Here is a 21136-nt window from a genome sequence, read left to right as displayed (position 1 = left end):
ATAATTACTATATGACAGTTCATAAACCAGTGCAACTGGCATCAGAATTTAATAATCATCCATGTAGCATCAGCTTATATTACAGGCCAACCTCATTTTCTGCTTGATAATTTGTGACGATCCCTAAGCTTAGCTTCTCAACAGCTGCTCAGAACCCACTGAGCATGTGAGTGTTGCAGACACTTTCCAAGATGGTGACCCCCTGTGACAAGTTTGAAGTCCTGGATCATTGCTGCTATTGAGAAGCTAAAACTTTAGGCTGGTGCAAAAACTACAGTATATAAAATATGCCATTTCTAACCATATTCATTTTTAGGGTTTAGTTCTCCTTTAAGGGTTTGAGAGGCATCAGCTGGGTTTGAGCACACATACATGGTTTGGATGTTGGAGGATTCTGAGAGTTACAGTTCGGTAGTGATAGAATACCACAATCATCATATGATATTGTTAGAATACACCGCTTCTGAGACAACTAAGGGAACAATATAATTCTAAAGTGTAATCAGTGATTGAACCCAGATTACGGGTTATTTGCATTGCATACATTTGTGTTTCATATGCTGGAATTAGCTTTAATCGGCTTATGTCTGCATTGTCTCTCAAAATATAAAATGTGATAACATGCGTAACACTCAGGACTTGACAAGAAATATTAAGGAGCATTATGCAGAATTTATTTTCTGCGGAAATCACAAAACTGGGAGAATACTGACAAGGCATAATGGCAGTATATGGAAAATGTCTATGTATGTATGTCTAGACCATAAGTATACAGAGAATTACTGTATATTCCAAGCATAACCTATGAAAAGGATATGTTTTTTGTATAGTATATGAATCTCTGAGAACAACTCTGTCCTATATGGAGTGAAGTTGGTCATCATTCACTAAACTGACTGAGCTCTCAGCATAGCAGCTAGAAACAGGGCAGTGTAGCAGCATCCGATAACCTCTTTAATCTCCTATACACGGGCTTAAAGATCTTGGAATAGACTGTAAGTCACGGGAAACTATCAGTATAACATTAATCTCAGCCCATGATGTGCTTTCTGTGCCAGCTGAGCTGAAAAATTAGAATGCATGTTATTTGTAAAATCATTTGATTATGGAATAATGTATGGCTCTTACTGGCTGCTAAGCCTACCATTATTTCCCAATTCCCATTACCCTTTATAATAGGGTCAGTATCTCATGAGCTGAACCAGAAGGCAGAAGCTTCAGGCCAAACATATTATAAGAGCCAATTCACAATAAGACATTAGGCAGCTAAGATTGCTTATTAATTCAAACATGCTTGAGGCTTTTCAGGTAATAGAAAACCAACAATTAAAGAAAATCTCGGGTTTTAAATCAAGCAGAATGATATGGAAGTGGGCAGCACCCTTCTTGTCAGGTATCAATATCGGCTTCTGTATTACAGGCTTTTTAATGTTCTAATGCAAGATCACAAGTGATGCTTCATTGCACAATTAACAATATGATTCCTAAAACAGCTTCTCCTTTGTATTTGTGGGGTTTCTGTGAAAATACCCAGGTAAAAAAGGCACCACCACCCTTAAACTATTACTGGCAATCATTCCAAGGATTCTAGAGATTAACGGCACCATTTCAGGGATCATTTGATTTCTCTGTAATCACACTATGTTTTCAGAACCTGCTGCTTCACCCTCACAAAAACACATTTGATCCCTATTTAAAATGATATAATTACAAATATTTCAGTACAGGTTTGGAACCTATTATGCAGAATGCGTTGGACCAGTGATTTCCCGGATGGATCTTTCTGTAGTTTGGATCTTCATTCCAATTATACTAAAAACAAAATCATGTAAACATGAAATAAACCCAATAGGCTGTTTCTCCTTCCAATAAGGATTATTTAGATCTTAGTTTGGATCAAGTAGAAGGCACTGCTTTATTACAGAGAAAAAGGAAATAATTTTTAAAAAATTTGGATTATTTGATTATAATGGAGTCTATCGGAAATGGCCTTTCTGTAATTCGGAGCTTTCTGGATAACAGGTTTCTGGATAACCAATTCCATACCTGTGTATAGAACAATATTTTCAGGTGCCCTGCAGTGGTATTTCCATTCTTTGTGCCAGATCAAAGGTCATTGCACCAGTAGCTGAATAGTGACCCAACAGAATGCTCCATGTAAATTAAATATGCATTGTTCCATTTTAGAATATTCTAGGAAAAAATGCATGATATCTATAATGCCTGACATCCTTTACAAGAATATAATAATATATATTATATTTAGTACAGAGTATAAGAGAATGGCCTTTTCTTAGCAACTTAATTGTTTTTCTTAATATTTTGCCTACCTCTTCTGCCTTTAATCAAATGGTCATCTTTCTTTGCAGTTTTTTTTAATTCTTTCCTACATATTTTCTGTGATGCTACGGCTATGTTATTTTAGCCTGGGCTTCTAAATGAAGCTAGTTTCCATTTATCGTCTATTCTAAATTCAGAACAGCTGCTTGGTTGCTAGGGGAACGTAGGAGTTAGCAACCTGAGAGCTGCTGAACTTGTTCCCAGCTGGGTGCCTTTTATCTTGCTATGCTGTGAGTTTCCATACAAAAAGTTGCACGGCACAGATCAAAGAAGTACCTGGAAGCATAAACAATGCCAGCCAGGTACTTCACAGCAGGTGCTGTCGATTTTACAATGAACAGCTAAACTGTATAAAACTGTGAATAGGTGAGTCTTAAAAGTTAAACAGTAACAACAACAACAAAAAATCCCATACAAAAAACAATAAGTTAATTTTAAAACACATAACCCACTGAATAAAAGCTGAAAGGCTGCAGTTCAACTGTATCTGAGTTGTTTTATTTAAAATGGATTGTGGTAATGTACAGAACCAAAATTAGAAAAAATTTGTCTCTGTCTCTACCCGAAACAAATTTCACCCTAATTGGTTTTCTAGCTGGGCTTCTTGGGGTATCTCCTGGCCTTCAGGTGGAACCTCCTGCCACCAACAACCAGCCCTACAGTTCAGGAAGCACTGCACAATAACAACAATAACAGCGAATGGTGCAAACACAATGTAATCTGACAGCACATTCTGGCACTTTTGCAAGCATTTTGTGGAATATTTCACAAACCAGCAGTAACATTTTTCCATGGTTTTGCTACATGTTGAGAAGGACCCTTGTACTTTCTCAACCTGCTGAATGTTACCTTCTTAGCAACACACAGATGCAAAAGAGCAATAGGGGGTTAATTATTATTGTCATCATTAAATTTTCAGTTCTACAAATTAGAATTTAAAGGTTAGTCACCACCATTTTTTACAATCAATTGCCTTTCATTTAAACATTTTGTAATGTAGGTTTATATTTTTGCAGTATATTTTTAATGGTTACCGCCTTTATTATTATTTCTTTTATTCTTAAATAAGCTATTAAGAAATATAGTATGCTAGTTATAAATATAGTATGCAAATATGTTGATAAATCAAGGCCATTTTATCATACACCTACCGGTAATCTTTCAGTGTCTTTGGGAGAAACTCTACTATAAATCAAGAGCTGACAGTTATATTTTTATTTGTAGCTATAGGCAGTATCTTCTTCACTCAAGCAGTAAAACAATGAAGTTAACTTGCCAGAAAGGAAAAAAAATATCTTTTCTATTTATATGAGGTTGAAAGGTGCCAGTAAAAGCTTTATGTCTAATCAGGGTGCCCACATAAAAGGGCAACTATAAACCTCAACCTGTATATCTTTAATTTCCTTGTATTAAGGAATAGGACTGCTGTACAATTTATCACACACAAAAAAACCCTACATAGCATAATTTACAGCCTGCTTTCTCCCTTAGTATTTTTATAAATCTATATAAGACAGTACTGTTAGAATACACCGCACGCCCACCACTTTGACGTTAAGCTGTGCCAAGTAAAATCACCTGTAATTATAAAGCTCTGTAATATATTTTGGAAGTGTGAAACTGAGTATAGAAAAAAAAAGCATTCCCAGAGCTGATGTCATGTATATGTTCAGTTCTGCACTCACAGGGGTGCACTAGAACCCTGCGCCATGGGGTGACATGGGGTGCAAACCTGTGTAAATTTGCCCATGGCCAGTAAACCATGGCAACCAATCAAATTGTTGCATTTATCTTTCTACCTGCAGCCAGGCTGAAAAAAGTCAACCTTTGATTGGTTGCTATAGGTTATTGCCCATTGGCAAATTTTATTCAAATGGGAGTAAGTGAACTTGAGCCAAAGTTGTTTTAAGGAGGCTGCACATAAGAGGAAATCTTTCATTCTCCGTAGGCACCTTCTTTGTGGGTAAAGGTAGTAGTTACTGTATTGCTGCGAAGAATCTCTGTTATGCCTTATCAATTTATGCCAGGTCTATCCATCTTGCAACCTCAGGTGGTTGTTGACTACAATTCCCATAATTCACTAACAAGTCTGTAGTTGAACAACACCAGAAGGCTGCAATAAGGTCCGGACTGAGAATTAAAATAGGTCCTGGCATTTCAGGTACACAGAGGCCCAACCAGCCCACTAAATACTGACTTTCTATGGCACCTTATAGCAGCCCCTCTGGCATTTGCCAGAACCCACAGATTGCCAGTCCAGGTCTGGCTGCAATACATAATGGCATGTGATTTGCTTTATGCCATGCCACAAAGAAGGACAGCGTTGGCTTCAACCTAGAGAATAATAATATATAAAATATAATACTAATGGGGGGGGGGGAAGTGACACAGTAACTTAGGGGTTGCCGTCTGCTAGAATAAGTACAACAGTCCTGTTCTAAGTTAAGGATGGATCACACATTAGTTGTCCTAAACACAAGTAGAAAGAATGACATAATATGTTACTGAGAAAAATAGCTCTAAGGCCAGGACCACACATAAGGGACAAAGCACAATATACACCCAGCAGGCCAATATCTCAGTGTGTCACAAAGGCTCTCAGGCTACACAAAGGGTACAGCTCATTATCCATGTGGTACTCTACTGTCCTACAACGTACACAAGTGTTTCCCCACTGCCATGTGAGAGCTGACACTTGAGTGGCTGGTTGTGGCTTCAGGGGTACAATTACTCATCAATGGTTAGATATGAAAAAGCCACAAATAAGTGCCAAATACTAATAGGATTTTTATGCTTTTAATTAGCTGTGTGCTGAGACCTCTTTTTGAGGTAAAGACTGCCCCCTGGTGAACAATAAAGGGCTTTACTGCATAGGATAGGATTTTGTCTTAGGAGACAAACATTCAATAAAGGTCAAAATGGCCTCACTGTAATTTTTATTCTTCTTTAAAAATTAGGAATGATCTACTGATAATATAAACCAGATTTGTTTTTGTTACATCCAGTTCTAATAATGCACATTATAACCACTGACACAGGTATGGGACCTGTTATCCAGAATGCTCGGCACCTGGGGCTTTCCAGATAAGAGATCTTTCTGAAAATTAGATCTTCATACCTTCAGAAAATCATTTAAACATTGAAGAAACCCAATAGGCTGGTTTTGCTTCCAATAGAGATTAATTATATCTTAGTTTGGATTAATTATAAGGTTCTGTATTATTATTGAAGAGAAAAAGGAAATCATTTTTTAAAATTTGGATTATTTTGATAAAATTAAATCTATGGGAAACGGCCTTACTGTAATACGGAGTTTTCTGGATAATGGGTTTCCATGTAACGGTAATAAATATCTTAATATAGAGCCCCCTCCACATCCCCCTACCCTTCTGCTTCCCCCTCCGTGATGCTGTCCCTTCCAGTCTGCGTCTCCCTCCCCGTCACCTTGTGCGTGTGCGTACATGCGCATGTCTTGAAAATGCGTAAATGCGCATGCACAACTGACTTTAAAGGAACAGTAACACCAAAAAATGTAAGTGTTTTAAAGTAATGAAAATATCATGTACTGTTGCCCTGCACGGGTAAAACTAATCTGTTTGCTTCAGAAACACTACTATGGTTCATATAAACAAGCTGCTGTGGAGCAATGGCGGAAATTGAAAAACGGCTATATGGCACAGGTTAACTAAAGGATAACAGATAACACCATTAGACAGACAGAGCTTATCTGTGTAACCTGAGCCTTTTCTCCTTTGAATGGCTGCCCCCATTGCTACACAGCAGCTTATTTATATAAACAATAGTAGTGTTTCTTAAGCAAACACAGCAGTTTTACCAGTGCAGGGCAACACTACATTATATATTCATTACTTTAAAACACTTTTATTTTTTGACGTTACTGTTCCTTTAATGTGGCTGGGCGGCATGAATTGTTACTATATGAAAGATAATAATACACATACTTGATACCAAAATGGGCAGTGATTGTTACAAACATTTTTTTTTTTTTTAACTTGTTTTTATTAAAGGATAATAGATTATAATCACATAGAGCATTTGTACATAGTTCCATAAAGCAAAGAATATAGTGATTATGACATTCAAATCAAAACTTTTCAACAAACTTTTTAAACAGCCAGCTCAGTTATGGCAAGTAGCATGAGGGGGCGGGTCTTATGAGGATTAATTCAGATAAGAGGTTAGCAATCTGTTAATCTGATGACTTCTGGGAGGCGCATTATCAGGTTGTAGTTGTTCCTGTTGTGACGTGGCTAGATATTGGGATGATTCCATGATCAAAGGGTGATCCTTCAAAGATTCCATATCGTACCATGACGTGTGTCTAAAGGTGTAGACTGTGAGGCATCTAATTCTTTGTGGGAGATGTATTATGTAGGTAGACCACATATGAAAGAACTTGGACGTATTGTGTTCTTTTTTAGTTAAGGTTTCCAACCAGTCCATATGGAAAATGTAATGTAATTTTTGTTTCACCAATAGCAATGGTGGGGGCGTAGTGTGCAACCATTGTTGCAATATCGTTTTCCTGGCTGCCGCCGCCAATCTCCCCACTAGATGTTTTTCGGTAGTTGTAATATGTGTGAATGAAGTAGTGTTACTAAACAGAGCCCATTCTATGTGTATTTGGAGGGATTTCCCAACCATCTGTGCACCATATGAAATGATTTAATGACTTAGACCACTGAATTCAACCATAGGGGCTATAGTGGTCAGCAAGCTAAAAATTAAAGCTTCCTGCAGAGTTAGGGGTTTATTTACAAACACTGGGTGTATTTGTGACCGGCAAATACCCATGGCAACCAATCAAATATTTTCTTTCAAATTTCTACCTGCAGCTGTTTGAAAACAGCTAATCACTAGGTGGTTAATATGGCTTACAACCAAGGTGCAAATTTGCCCAGTGTCGATAAAAGAGCCTAACAAATACTTTGTATCGGTGCATAGTACCGACATACTAAATGCAAATAAAATCACCCTTTATCAACATATTTGCCAAGGAAAATGGCTGAGACATCCACATCCTTTTCTCTTACTCTGTCTCTGACCCAAAAATGCATATAAATAAACTACTACGAAATAGTAGCCAATACATACAGTATACTGCTGGTGGCTAATTTATATAAAGTAACCAACATGTGTTCTTTCTAGCATTCAGAGAGCATGGCGGGATTATCTCCAGAGACAAGATTCTCTGCATTCAAACTGCATGGAGAAACGCAGTCCATCACCATCATCACAGTCCTCCGACAAGATGAGCAGCTCCATCAGTATGAACACATTTTCAGAAGGATTTACTCCGGTGAGTACCTTACTCTCACTTGTACATTGATTGTGTGAGCTTCCAGACTGATTCTCAGCTTTTGCCTGAGAACAACAGTCAGTGCAAGAGATGTTGTCGAACTACAGCTATGAGATTCCCTGATGAACAAGAGGGGGTTCTGGGACTGTAGATGAAAAACATTTGGAGTTTACTTTTTGCCCATCATTGAAAATGTGGGGTTTTGCTTCTGTGTTTATTTATTTCAACGTAATAGGAACAGCTTTTGTTGTCAGATTTGTTCTTATTTTTCTCAGAAAAAAATCAGACGTGTTTGTTATATAAATATAAATGTGGACACTATATGAATGGGATCTGCATATTGGCAATGATGAATAATTGTAAGTTAGGGATGCACCAAATCAACTATTTGGGATTCGGCCAAATCCCTGAATTCTTCATCAAAGATTCGGCTGAATACCGAACAGAATCTGAAGTTGCATATGCAAATATGGGCGGAAAAGGAAAAAGTGGGAAAAAATGTTTACTTCCTTGTTTTGTGACAAAAGGTCACGTGATTTCCCTTCCTGCCCCTAATTTATATATGCAAATTAGGTTGCTGATTCAATTGGGACGGGGACAAGGAATCGGCTGAATCTGAATCCTGCTGAAAAAAGCCAAATCCTGGCTGAGTTTCAAACCGAATCCTGGATTTGGTGCATCCCTCCTGAAAGTGCTGTACTGATAGCGTTCTTAGAATATTGTTAGGGAACCACCAGGGGGCTCCTGTGCATCAAACAAGTGATTTCTATTAGAATGTTTCTTGCAAGATTTAGCCTTTATATTACTATTGATTTAAAAGTTGGCTATATTGCTGTTTAGTTATATTTAATGATGAGCAAATCTGTACAGTTTCACTTAGCTGAGAAATTAGCAAAATGGCAAAAAAAAATTGTGACCGCATTGAAGTCAATAAGTGTTTTTCCCCTGTGGTTTCTGTTTGTGCAAAAATATTTTCTGGAAAAAATACATTGACTCTAATGGGTGTTTTTACCGCTGCTTTTTTTCATGCAAAATGAATTAAACTTAATATGCGTTTTTTTCTTTACTTAAAAATATGCGTTTTTTTCTTTTACTCTTGTACTGTATGTTTTTTGATGCAGCCTTTTTCTGCAGTTTTGCCATAAAATTTGTAAAATTTTAATTTAAAAATATACTGCTTTTCTAAGCACTTTTGCAATTTGCATTCATTTTTGCAAGAGTCCAAGAAATGAAGAAAAATGTATACTGCTAATATAATGAGTTTTACCGATTGAGATCCGGAAGTAACAGAACGTACCCAAAGGAAGAAAGAGGCCTGTTCCGAAGTTATCTGAGGTTTTTGGAAACGTAACAACAGCCTCCTTTCTTTTCTCCCCCTGGATTGTAGTCAGAAAACTGACCATCAGGTGGCGCTGCTGGTGCTGCAAAATTCATTAAATTCTGATTTATATCATTCATTATTATACATTCATTTATTTTAAAGGTTTATGTTTAAAGGTTTATGTTTCCTTTAATTTTCTCTCTGCCCCTCACTTGAATGAAATGTATTATTTATATGAGAAACAGTTCAGAAAAATACCCTTTTCAATGTTAATCTGAGCAAAACAATGGTTTAACCCTATTTAACTTGTGCAGACACATTTCACTTGTAAATACTAGTGTTTTAGCTAGGACAACAGATAACCTTTGCATAGTTTTAGGCAAAGAAGCATGGAGTCAGCACATATTTGTCCAATGCCACATTTCCCTTGATAACGTGTGAATGTTGAGAAGGAAATATACTGAAAGGCATTATTTTTTTATTCTTAGTGGCCTATTTGTCATACTGTGTACAATAAAACGGTGACCAAATGCACCACACCTAACCAGGCATCATCACATAAAAAAACAGTTTATAAAGTTGTGCATTGATTTTCAGAGACCATGTACCTCTGTATAAAAATCCAATGTAAACATAATGAAAATGTTATAGGAAAACATGGCATTCATCCATTGCGTCTTTAACACTTTTTTTTACAGAGCGACTTCCACCAGAACTTATTTGATGCTTGAATTTTTCCCATTGACATTAACAGATTAGGTCTGAGGTGGTATATGCGGCGCTCAGGTGGTGTGAAATAAATGAAATAAAACACATACCTTGATAAACTCGTCTTTTTTTTTTTAAACAGCTTTTTACATAATTTTTGGCATTAATTGTTTTGCACGGTATGATAAATAGGCTTATTATATTGATATATTACCAAAAATGATTCTTGTACAAAATAGTTTTTTAGTTAATGTTATATTCAGAACTCCCTGATTCACCCTGTTCCCTAGTAGATTTATGCCATGTGGTAAGGTGGCACTGATTCATGTTATTTGTACATTGTGCAATTGTTCTCCAGGCACTTGAAATCTGCCCATTCCAATGCGACAGTGGTATGTATAAGTGGCCCATTAGTGCTGACACCATGGTGGGGCAAAATGCCAAAAAGCAGGCCTTCTGCTGCCTTAAGGCTACCATGCAATGGCAGACCGCTAGATTGACAGGCTGAATGGATGGATGTTGTGTGACGTGGCCATATTTTGGAATGTAATATTTTGGAATGGACAAATTCTGTTGTCAGTTTATTTGGACCTTTGGTCAAATCAAGATCATATCAAATCTGATAACCCCTTATCCCACTTCAGCCACCAACAAAGTGAATAAGCTATAACTAAGTTTAACAGTTTAGATTCCCCCATTTTACTGATTTAGCCTCCCTCCCAATATTATCCATAGGCTGTGTTTGTTAGATAGCTTGCAGTATTTACCTGTGTGCAGTGTGCATTTTTGGACACTGGACTTCACTTTATATCCACAATGCAGTGTTTTCCCAGATCAGATGCAATTGGTGCGATTGCATCTGATGCTTCAAAATACTTGCATCAGACGGTGGTGATAGCTCCAGGATTCCCCTCTATTAGTAAGAGCCTTTGTGTAGAATGGAAGTTGGCACAAACACTCCACCAAGGGTAACACCAAAACCAAGCGTAAGCATTAAAGAATGGCACAGTGTCGGACTGGGACACCAGGGGCCTACCAAAAAACCTTAGACCAGGGGCCCACCAAAAGTTTTTAGACCAGGGGCCCACCCTCAGTACTATTTTCTTCCTCTCCTCACTCAACCTCTATTCTCCAAGTCTCTTTTCTTTACATACTATAATCAATTATTCCACCTATTTAGCCACTTTGTTTTCATAGAAATAGGGAATGGCCATGGAATAGGCCAAAAGTTTAGCAGCATGAGGGCCCACTGACACCTGGGCCCACCGGGAGTTTTCCTGGTGTCCCGGTGGGCCAGTCCAACACTGGAATGCCACCATTTTTGAACGACTGAAACTGCACTTGCTAGTCCTAAATAAGTTATGTAGTTACTGAGGAACAAAGAGCAACACAGCAATTGCTGAACAGATCTTGGATGCAGAAGAAATTCACTGGAGGCCAAGCTTCTCTTACTATAGCAGCGGATGGTCTGTGATCATTACAGTAATATTAATTTCAGAGGCAGTCAGTTTCTGTAATAGTAACACAAACTGTGTCTGTGGAGATTTGCTTCTGTATTGTGATGGTTCAGATACATGGCCATTGATCAGATTAGGGAGTAGAAAGACCTTGGAGTCTGGATGATCACATATTGTTCTAAATAATATTTATTGAACAAATACCACCTGAATGAAAACAAAACATATTTGTACATTCATAGGCAGTTAAAATTATTTTAAAACATAAAACAAAAAAGTCTATCAAAAGATACAGTTTTCATGCTCACAATTTCACATGTTCTGTTGTATCATACAGGCAAAGCCAAGCATGTAACTGAAAACACAAAAACTTCTGCAATGTAAAATCACTGAAATACCTTTGGTGGCTTCCTACCTACTGAGACCATATTTGCCAATTTAAAAAGAAGAGCAGAGAATTTGAAGTAAAAGCTGGTGACAGAGTCAGAAGCTTATTGGACCATGGATGGGACCGATATATGGCCAGATGTCGATCGGACAGGGCTATTGCGGACTACATCTGTTCGTTGATGCGGTCCCGCGATCCGGCTGCCCGTATTCCTTTCATTATTATCCGATCGTTGGGCCCTGAAACGTGTGGGGTCCACTTGTTTACTGGCAGGTCGCGTGGGTTTGCGCCCACTTCTGCACATGATTGCCAGGTTGAGCTCTTCCTTCCACTATCCCTGCTGCAACCTTACTGTGCTGTTTTTTATAGACTCATGCCTGTGTGGCCCCGCCCCTTCTGTGATCTCATAGCCGGTTGGTTGCGGGTCTGTAAATATGATGATGTGCTGGGTTTTACTCCCCATTATAGCAATGACCAAAACACACATGTGCCACAAGGGGGCACAAGGAATATTGCCCTAAGCTGCCTATGGAAAGCCACATTTCTATTTTCCTGTCTTCAAATGGTCTTCATGGTAGGATATTGTAACTCATAAGGAAAAGTACTTTATACATACAGGAACCTCTCTAAAAGAGAAGCAATAGCCAATAAATACTGTTTTTTTTTCTTTTTTTAAATAATGTTTTGTTTTTTTTTATCTTTAGTGCATACAGTTATAAAAATTGGTTTTACTTTTATCCTTTACCTTTTTAGTTATTCTACATTATGTTTCTGACATTATATGCTAATTATCAGCCTTAGCCATATGGATGTGGCTGGAAGAGTACAGTGCCCTTAATTAACAGCTCCATATCCAGATGCCATATCTCTTGTGTGAGCTGGAGTCTAGTCCATTACATATCTCTGCAGTAATAATGACTTTTCCTCGTGAAACAAGCACCTCTCTGACATACAGTATTACGTGAGCACGATTGTGAGTAGGTATTTAACTTCAAACCTAGTGTAAGTACCAAGTGTCATTTGTACACAGTCCCGTGTATACCTGGTATTATACATGGATTTTCATGTGTAGTTAATTAAATGCCATTTTAATGTGATAAATGCTGACAGCCTAACAAGGAAATTAATTAGGATATATGGTCTGTAAGGGAACACATTTGGCAACCTGGCTTCTCTCAGAGCCAAGATATAAAAAGCAAGAAAAGCTCCTGTTTATTTTTCTATTTTGAGACTCACAATAATTCTAGGCAGGATGGACTGATTTTTATAGAGATACTCCCCAGCTCGTTAATCAAAAGCCAATATGTCCATGCACTTAATGGGATACCATCATCACAAAATGTACATTTCTTTATAACCCCATTTAGTTTTCACTTTTACGCCGGCTTAAGTAGATTCTGTTATGATATAATTACCCTTTTAAAAAGCCTGTCATTTTTTTGTGTAATTATTTCCACAAGCCTAAATAGAGCAGTGTTATTATGAGTCACGTTATCAATTCAGATTTATATTATATATATATATATATATATATATATATATATATATATATATATATATATATATATATTGTATTATGTTTCTTGGTTTAGTAGTCTTGCCAAGGCTAAGCTTTACCTCTTATATTTAACTAGTTCTCTTATGTCTGTAATACTGTATGCAAATTAACCTTTCAAATAAAGGGTAATTAATTCTTCTCTGTGCACTCAAGTGTATTGCTTTAAGGGGCAGCACGGTGGCCCACTGCTGAGTCCTGGTGCTAGGGTACTGGCTCCATTGGGACAGGTACTGATGTGAATGATGTATAATTGCTGTAAAGCCCTGCAGAATAATTTGGCACTGTATAAATAAAGAATAATAATGGCACACCGGGCTGTTTCCCCACCATTGACTTCATTGGCACCAACTGTCACTGCTTTTATTATAATTATGTATGTTCACATATGCAAACTCTGCCCGTACGTGTGGCGGCAGGCGGTTGCCAATCAAAGTCGGTGGCAAGCAGCATGGGCACTGACAAACATCTGTGCACATTGGTCTGTATCTTCTGGCAAAATCCCTCTGGTTCAATCAATATTTGTGGACTATGCTCCTGCACCGCCTGTATTTAAATGGATAATAACAACTGAAAATAGAATTTTATAAATCTTCAGCGACTGCCATACCAGTTTCTCTGTGGTTGGGAACTGAAACATGATCATTAGTCTCTATTCAAAAGGTGCCATTAATAGACAAATAAACCAAACAGAGCACCTCTTCAATATAGCAGAGCCCCTGCTCTCAGCTACCGGCAGCTTTCATTTAGCATCATTGTTGCAACTGTTATACCTTTGATCAGGTCTGCACAAAAACAATGATGCCTCAGTGACTAAGCTAATATAGTGGCATGACAGCATCATCAGGCATACGGCAGATGGCGGTGAATATTATCCATTAAAGGGAAGTTAAATCAAGTGAAATCTCAAAATCATACATTCAATTGCTCATTAACAACAAAAGAATGACCCCATTCCTGTCCGCTCTCTTGTCATAACAGATTCATTTGCTTATACTGTAATACACATACTGTATAATACCCCGTCTTATAGCTATGTGTAGTATATAGTGCAGAGAAAGAGAGAACACCTTTGGTTCTTTAAATAAATATATCACCTTGCTAAAATTATGGTGACATCTCTCATAAGCTGTAACTCTGTAGGCTGTAAAACAAGGTGCCGTGATGGTTTCATAGCATTAAAGTAGAAGGAAAGCTACAGAGGCATTTTATTGCCAATAGATTAGCTGCAATAGTGCAAGCTAGAATGCTATATTTATTTTGTAAAAAGCTTTACCATACCTGAGTAAAAAGCTCTAGAAGCTCTCTGTTTGTTTAGGATAGGAGCTGCAGTATTAACTTGATGTGACATCACTTCCTGCCTGAGTCTCTCCCTGCTCACTTATAGCTCTGGGCTCAGATTACAGCAGAGAAGGGGAGGAGAGGATCAAACTGAGCATGCTCACGCCGGGGGCAAAGAGGTTTAAGCTGAAGGCAGGAAGGCTGATACAGAAGCCCATGTGTACACAATAGAAGGAAAGAAATGCTGTGTTTCTTTTGAAAGAGGACTCAGAGCAGCATTACTTTGAGGTTTTACTGGTATATTTAGGTGGACCTTTCAGATAAGGCTTACTTAGTTTTAACCTTTTCCTTCTCCTTTAAGACCTTGCACCTAGAACTAAAAGCCATATGATGGTCTAAAGTAAACAGCAACAACGTAATCCTCTGTAACAATTTAAATATATATATATATATATATATATATATATATATATATATATATATATATATATATATATATATATATATATATATATATATATATTTTAGGGAAAGGATAACTTTTCCCCCATGTATGACCTTTATTGTGTCGTGTGGTTCCACTGAAACCAATATGCTTTAGTCATACAGACAACGAAGAACACTTTGGCTGTTGATTTCTTCTAAATTGTGAAGGAGGAATAATGTAACTCACTGACTGTAAATTCTAAAAATTTGTCATCATAGCCCATTCAAAAAAGCCTAACACTTTTAAAAATTGTCTTGGTTCTTAGCTATTGGGATAAATCTTATAGAGAACTAAAGCATAAAAATTAACATATTTTATATGCTGAACTCAGTGTACCAGCCCAGAGGTTCAGCAGCTCTACAACAATAACAAGTTAGGCCTTCAAAGTTGTCCATAGGAAATAGACATCTTGGATCCTATCAGGCCATCTTTTAAGCATCGCTGGTACTGCACACACTCTAGGCTGCTGTCGAGCTGTTTAATTAAGCTTAGGGGTTGTCAGAAATCATCATCAAGAAGGAAATGAGGTACATTTGTCATAGAACTTAATGAATGTTACAGGGCTGATTACAAAATGTCCTAAACTTAAGCAAATTATACCATCCCAGAACATGTGATGTAAATCAGCAGAGAAGAAGATGGGAATCTACTGAAGGCACCTGTAGAGTGACAGATCTTCACTACTAAAGGACTAGTGGTCACCCCTGGCTAGTAAACAATCCCAAAACACAGTCATTTATTGTGCTTTTGCTAAGCTTTGACATCTTTTGTTGTTTTGAAGTCCGGGCAGGGAGCGGGATGGGCGATGTAAGGGATGGTGAGGTGGTAACACTTATTTCAGTCCTGTCCTGATTTACTAATTTGGAAATCCAGGCAGGTGGTTTTCACCCTGAGAGCCCTTCTGAAACTACAGCTGTCCAGGTAGAAACCAGACAGTTGCAACCATAGCTGAATACTAAGGGGAGTAAGTGCATCCCCTTCAGTGCACATTCAGCAAGCACTTCTTACCCTGTACGACTGCAGTCTGCACCAGGTGCTGGATAAAAAAATCTGGTGCAAGGTGCAGACCACAGGGTAGGGTACGACGCCTATGCTCCACTCTAATACAGCACTGCCAAATGCAGGCAATATTGTATTTGCATACGTCCCAACATTTTGGAAGGAAAAAGAGGGACAAAATTTTTTTCCGCACGTAGAACAGCAAATTGTTTGACCATGCCCCTTTCTGTGGCCACATCCCCTTATTACCATGTTCATTTTACAAAATTTGGCAGGTTATGAATATTTTTCCTTATCTAAACAGTTTTTTTGTGTCTCAAAATGTGTTACAAAGTATCTTATTTGCACCTGTTACCTGTTCTGTGCTTTCTGCTAAAAGCCAATTAAGTGAGGAACATTGTTTCTTTTTCCGGCTGTTCAGTTCAGAGAAAATGGGACTTTCCAGTACAAATGAGGGACTGCAGGTTGAGCTGTCAAAAGAGGGACTGTCCCTCTGAAAAAGGGACAGTCGGGAGGTATGTATTCATAGAAGTAGGCACTCCAAAATGGAGCCCAGAGACCTGCAAACTTTTGGCAACACCAGATGCAAAGTACAAAAAAATTACTGTCATTATTGTGTAGCATTTCTAGCCTGCTTCCTTGCTAAACGTTATTTCTCCTTTAATCACATTAAAATGTTTGTTTTCTGCCTGATCCACAGCATTTTTTGCAATGCCACTTTCACTCTTTACATTTTTTTTTAAATATCAGTTCTTCCTCTCTGTACTACAAACCTCTGCCTGAGGGACTGGGATAAGCTAAAAACTTGTCCTGAGGATCCCTAATACCAGGCAGTTAAGTCAATGCTTATTTAAAGAAAAGAAAATATGACCTGAATATTTATACTGTTTCTTTCCTTTTATATTTTGAAAAATTAGCACATTTTTAGCCCAGAGCATAAAAATGATGAATTTAGGCCTATTTCAAAGACAGAAACGACAACAACTAGCAGTAGCTCGGTTATTGCTGCAGTGCTGCCATAATGATATATTGGCTGTATGAATGCTCAGATACATATCTTGCCTCTCGTATCCAATCTGTCCCATAGGATTCCACTCAGTGCACTTCATGGGCTCAAACACGCAACATGAACAAATCAATCTGCCACTCTGGCTATTATTATGTCAAGCTTCACTAAATCCGAGGCTGTAAAACAATCAGGGCAAAAAATAGCAGCAATATGCAATGTAAATGTTAGAGTACTGCAAAAACATTATTATAATCTGACAATTCATTTGTTTTATAGAAAATTAAATACTTACTAGAGAGAATGGCCTTATTAGAGAATGTGCAATGTATTGAGCTGACACCACAATGTGGAAAAGTGAAAAAGCACTCCTCTTTGGACTTGTGGCAATGCTGTACTGACCACCCTGCCCCAACAAAAATCTAGTGCAGAGTGAGGCATTAGGGGGTACAAGGCAGCCCAGTCCTTATTGCCGCCAGTTTGGGTCTCACAGACTTGGGGGCAGGTGGGGACACTACCCGCCGCCCTCTCCTGTCTCTCATGAATACAGCACTGCCAAATGCAGGCAGCATTGAATTCATCTGGGGAACATGTAATTTTATAAAACACAGAGTGCAAAGTGCAGAAAACATTGCGAATTCTGTTCTTTGCATCTTACACCGTGCCCTGCATGTTTTATATGACCTCCCATAGTGGCGTAACTAGAGTGCAAAAAAAATCTTCAGAGGGGCCCGGTGCACTTCAAACCCCATTCTCCCAACAACTCCCCGTCAAGCCTCTGCCCTGACCACTCTCAGCCCTGACTCTTCCCTCTCCCGCCCAACTTCCTCTCCGCAGGAGGCTTTTTTAATAGCTGTAGAGGAAGCAGACCCCACAGTCCGGGCCCCCCTGCGACTGTGGGGTCTGCTTCCTCTATAGTTATGCCACTGACCTCACACTTGCAATTTTGGTTGCATAGGCATACTCTGGCTTAAAGGTTTAATGTGCCCTAATCAATGTAGCAATGCCCCTGTGGTCACACATTCAGTTGTTTAGTACCTGCCTATATGTTTTTGAATGTAGGAGACTGTTTCAAAGCACAGAGACCTGCTGCCACCCCATGAATACATCAATGACTGCATTCAGTGGCCTTGATTCATGAGGGCCAATTGGAGTCACGTATGGACCAGCTATATCACCTCCTACTTTACGCCTTAAATACCCAGGCCACAAAAGGACCCTGTACTTACCGTCCGCCCTATGGCAGGCATTAAGGACCAGACTGGTCTTACCTTGAGCCGCTAAAAGCTCTTGAACTTCAGTCGGGGGTCATTGTTAATAAACTCAAATTTCAATCCCACTTCTTGTTAAAGGGTGGTTCACCTTTAAGTTAACTTTAGTATGTTATAAAATGGCTAATTCTTAGCAACTTTTCAATTGGCCTTCATTTTTTCTTTTTAATACTTTCTGAAATATTTGCCTTCTTCTTCTGATGCTTTCCAGCTTTCAAATGGGGGTCACTGACCCCATCTAAAAGACAAATGTTCTGTAAAGATACAAATTTATTGTTATTGCTACTTTTGATTACTCGTGCTTCTAATTAGGACCTCTCCTATTCATATTCCAGTCTCTTATTCAAATCAATGCATGGTGGCTAGGGTAGTTTGTACGCTAGCAACCAGATTGCTGAAATTGAATTGAAGAACTGCTGAATAAAAAGCTAAACAGCTGAAAAACCATAAATAATTCTCTACATCATACTAAAAGCTTGGTTGAAGGTGAACAACCCCTTTAAACTTTAGTTATCATGTCCCAATAAAGCTGATACTGGGGCTCCTCCAAATAACTTGCACCCTCTGCTGCCCTGTAGTACACACCTGTGTGCAAGGGGCTTTTTAAACACATAAAAATGGATCTGCAGATTTTAGTACTGTGTTCATTCACAGCACCCACAAAGGGTTATACGGTTTTCACTTCATATTAGTAAAGAAACTTTCATAAACAGAATCCAGCTAATTTATCATTTCTGCCCCTTTATCTGTGCTCTATGCTCAGGCATGATCCTGTACTGAAACTCTTATTTGTATTAATGAGGTTCAGATAAATTCCACATCGCTTCTTGCTTTTGTTTTTGTAGCATTTGCATTCAGCTGTTATTTGAGCAAGCCCCAGAGAGTGGATTATTTTTCTGAGATACGGCATCTTTCCCATGGGAATTGAATGGACAGACTGCATAACATTATATTACAATAATCTTGATGCTTTCAATCCTGCATCAGCCTTTTTAGACAGGAGCTCAATAAAGTCTCTTCTCGATCTGGAGTAGTAAAGTGCAAGGATTTTGAAGATATCTCTAAGATAAATTCATAAAACCCCTTTTATCTTTCTGGGCTTCTTTATTTATTGGCACCTCTAGCTGCTTATCAAGCTCTTTGTTGTACAAGGGGAAAATGATGGTATAATTAGCACTCAAATGGAGAACAGAATGGGATGATCAGCAATAACAGAAATGCTGCACTAGGGATTCTGCTGCTTTCATTCCAAATGGGAAAATGATGTATATACAGTAGGGGCGGCAAAAAAGATCACGGGGGACACGTACTTCTGTGTACATTCGGCACTAAGACCGGTGCTAGGACAGAGCGGCCTAGATGTGCCCGAGCCCGAAATCTGGGTCTGAGTAGAAGGGCTGTACATTGCACCCTTTCCAACATTGCTGGTTATTGAAATTGCATACTTTAAGCCATACCCTGTTTCATCATGCCCATTTCTGACCAGATGCATCTTCCAAAAAACAGAAAACTACTAGATAGGCCCAAAATAGGTCTGTGCACCCTAAATGTCCACCGATGGGTTTATGGGTCTGAACACTGAAGGGGATGTTTTATATTTGTCTGTGCTTTTTTTATTTATTAACTTTTCTATCGTTAGCATGCATTTTGACAAGTCATCTGGTTGACATGGTCAACACCCAGCTGCAAGAAAGGAAAATCATTCTGCATAGTCATAATAATGGAGGTAGAAGATCAGGCATCTGCTGGTGTTAGGGATGCAGTGAGGCCCAATAGTATAGCAGTCCTGGTGGGGATTCTAAGTTTGGGGGTAGGGGGCCAAACGACTTCTAGTTGCACCAATGATTCTGATGCTAGATTTGCACTTTCTTCATTCTCTGCTATATTGCTTAATGCACATATGTGCTGCAGCCCTATCCATAGACACACAAAGAACTGAAATACTACTAATGCCCTTAAAGTATGTCCATGTATTGAAATTTATAGAAAAATGCATCAAATGGGGCAAACAATAAGGCCCTCGCTCATGCATAAATGCAGAGTTCCATAGTAAGAAGATTCTATAAACACAATGGGCTATACCTTAGTGCAGTGATCCCCAACCAGTAGCTCGTGAGCAACATGTTACCAACCAACCTCTTGGATGTAGCTCTCAGTGGCCTCAAAGCAGAGCTTATTTTTCAATTCCAGGCTTTGAAGCAAGTTTTGGTTGCATAAAAACAAAGTGTACTGCCAAATAGAACCTCCTGTGGACTGCATTTCCACATAGGGGCTACCAATAGCCAATCACAACCCTTATTTGGCACCACCCAGGAAAATTTTTCATGCTTGTGTTGCTGCTTTTTTACATCTGAATGTTGCTCACGGGTGAAAAAGGTTGGGGACCCCTGCCTTTGTGCTAAAAAAGGAAAAAGCTAAATCACAAAAATGATGTTCATAATTGGAGGTTTATTTTTTTCCTTCAAAACTGTTATTTGATATATATACAGTGTCCATGGCAACATGTTTATCGAGACATACTGCTGTCCTTAATATATAATGGCACAGATTCAAATATTAAAGGGTAATATTCTCAGGAGGTATTTCACCTGCCTTTCAACTATTACCAGATGCTGCTATAGTTGAAAGGCTGTATAGGGGTATGTTTCCGTTCTTGATAGAGAGTATTTTGCTTTTCAGCAGGCTAGCGGGAGAGCAATTTATCAGGGCCATATGATTTCATACTGTGTCAAGCCATATTATATTACAGCCTCTGGGCAAGGATGTAATCAGTGCCAAGCAATATTACTTTGCCTATCTGCATCAGTCTCAAACTTTCTCAGTCTTTGGAAATCTTTACAAGCACACATAATAATATCAAAATATGTTTTTTATGTAAAACAAAGTTGTACTTTTAGTTTTCAAAAGCACACCATATTACATTAAAAAATACATTATAAAGATATCTTTATAACAATTATGTATATACACAGTTGAAGCACATTGAAGCAGAAGTTATATAGA

The 21136-nt window shown here is 38.4% G+C and overlaps 1 protein-coding gene across 1 annotated transcript in view; it reads left to right on the top strand.

The window, feature by feature from the left end:
* schip1.L (schwannomin interacting protein 1 L homeolog) overlaps positions 1 to 21136 on the top strand; it is a 190684-nt gene that overhangs the window by 49151 nt on the left and 120397 nt on the right. The window contains exon 4 of the mRNA XM_041563354.1: positions 7510 to 7660. Coding sequence (XP_041419288.1) covers positions 7510 to 7660 — 151 coding nt within the window. The remainder of the gene's footprint in view (positions 1 to 7509; positions 7661 to 21136) is intronic.

The sequence above is a fragment of the Xenopus laevis genome, chromosome 5L (assembly GCF_017654675.1).
Source record: "Xenopus laevis strain J_2021 chromosome 5L, Xenopus_laevis_v10.1, whole genome shotgun sequence".
Classification (NCBI taxonomy): Eukaryota; Metazoa; Chordata; class Amphibia; order Anura; family Pipidae; genus Xenopus; species Xenopus laevis.
The sequence above is the reverse complement of the archived record's forward strand: the minus strand, read 5'-3'. Positions and strand labels throughout refer to the sequence as shown.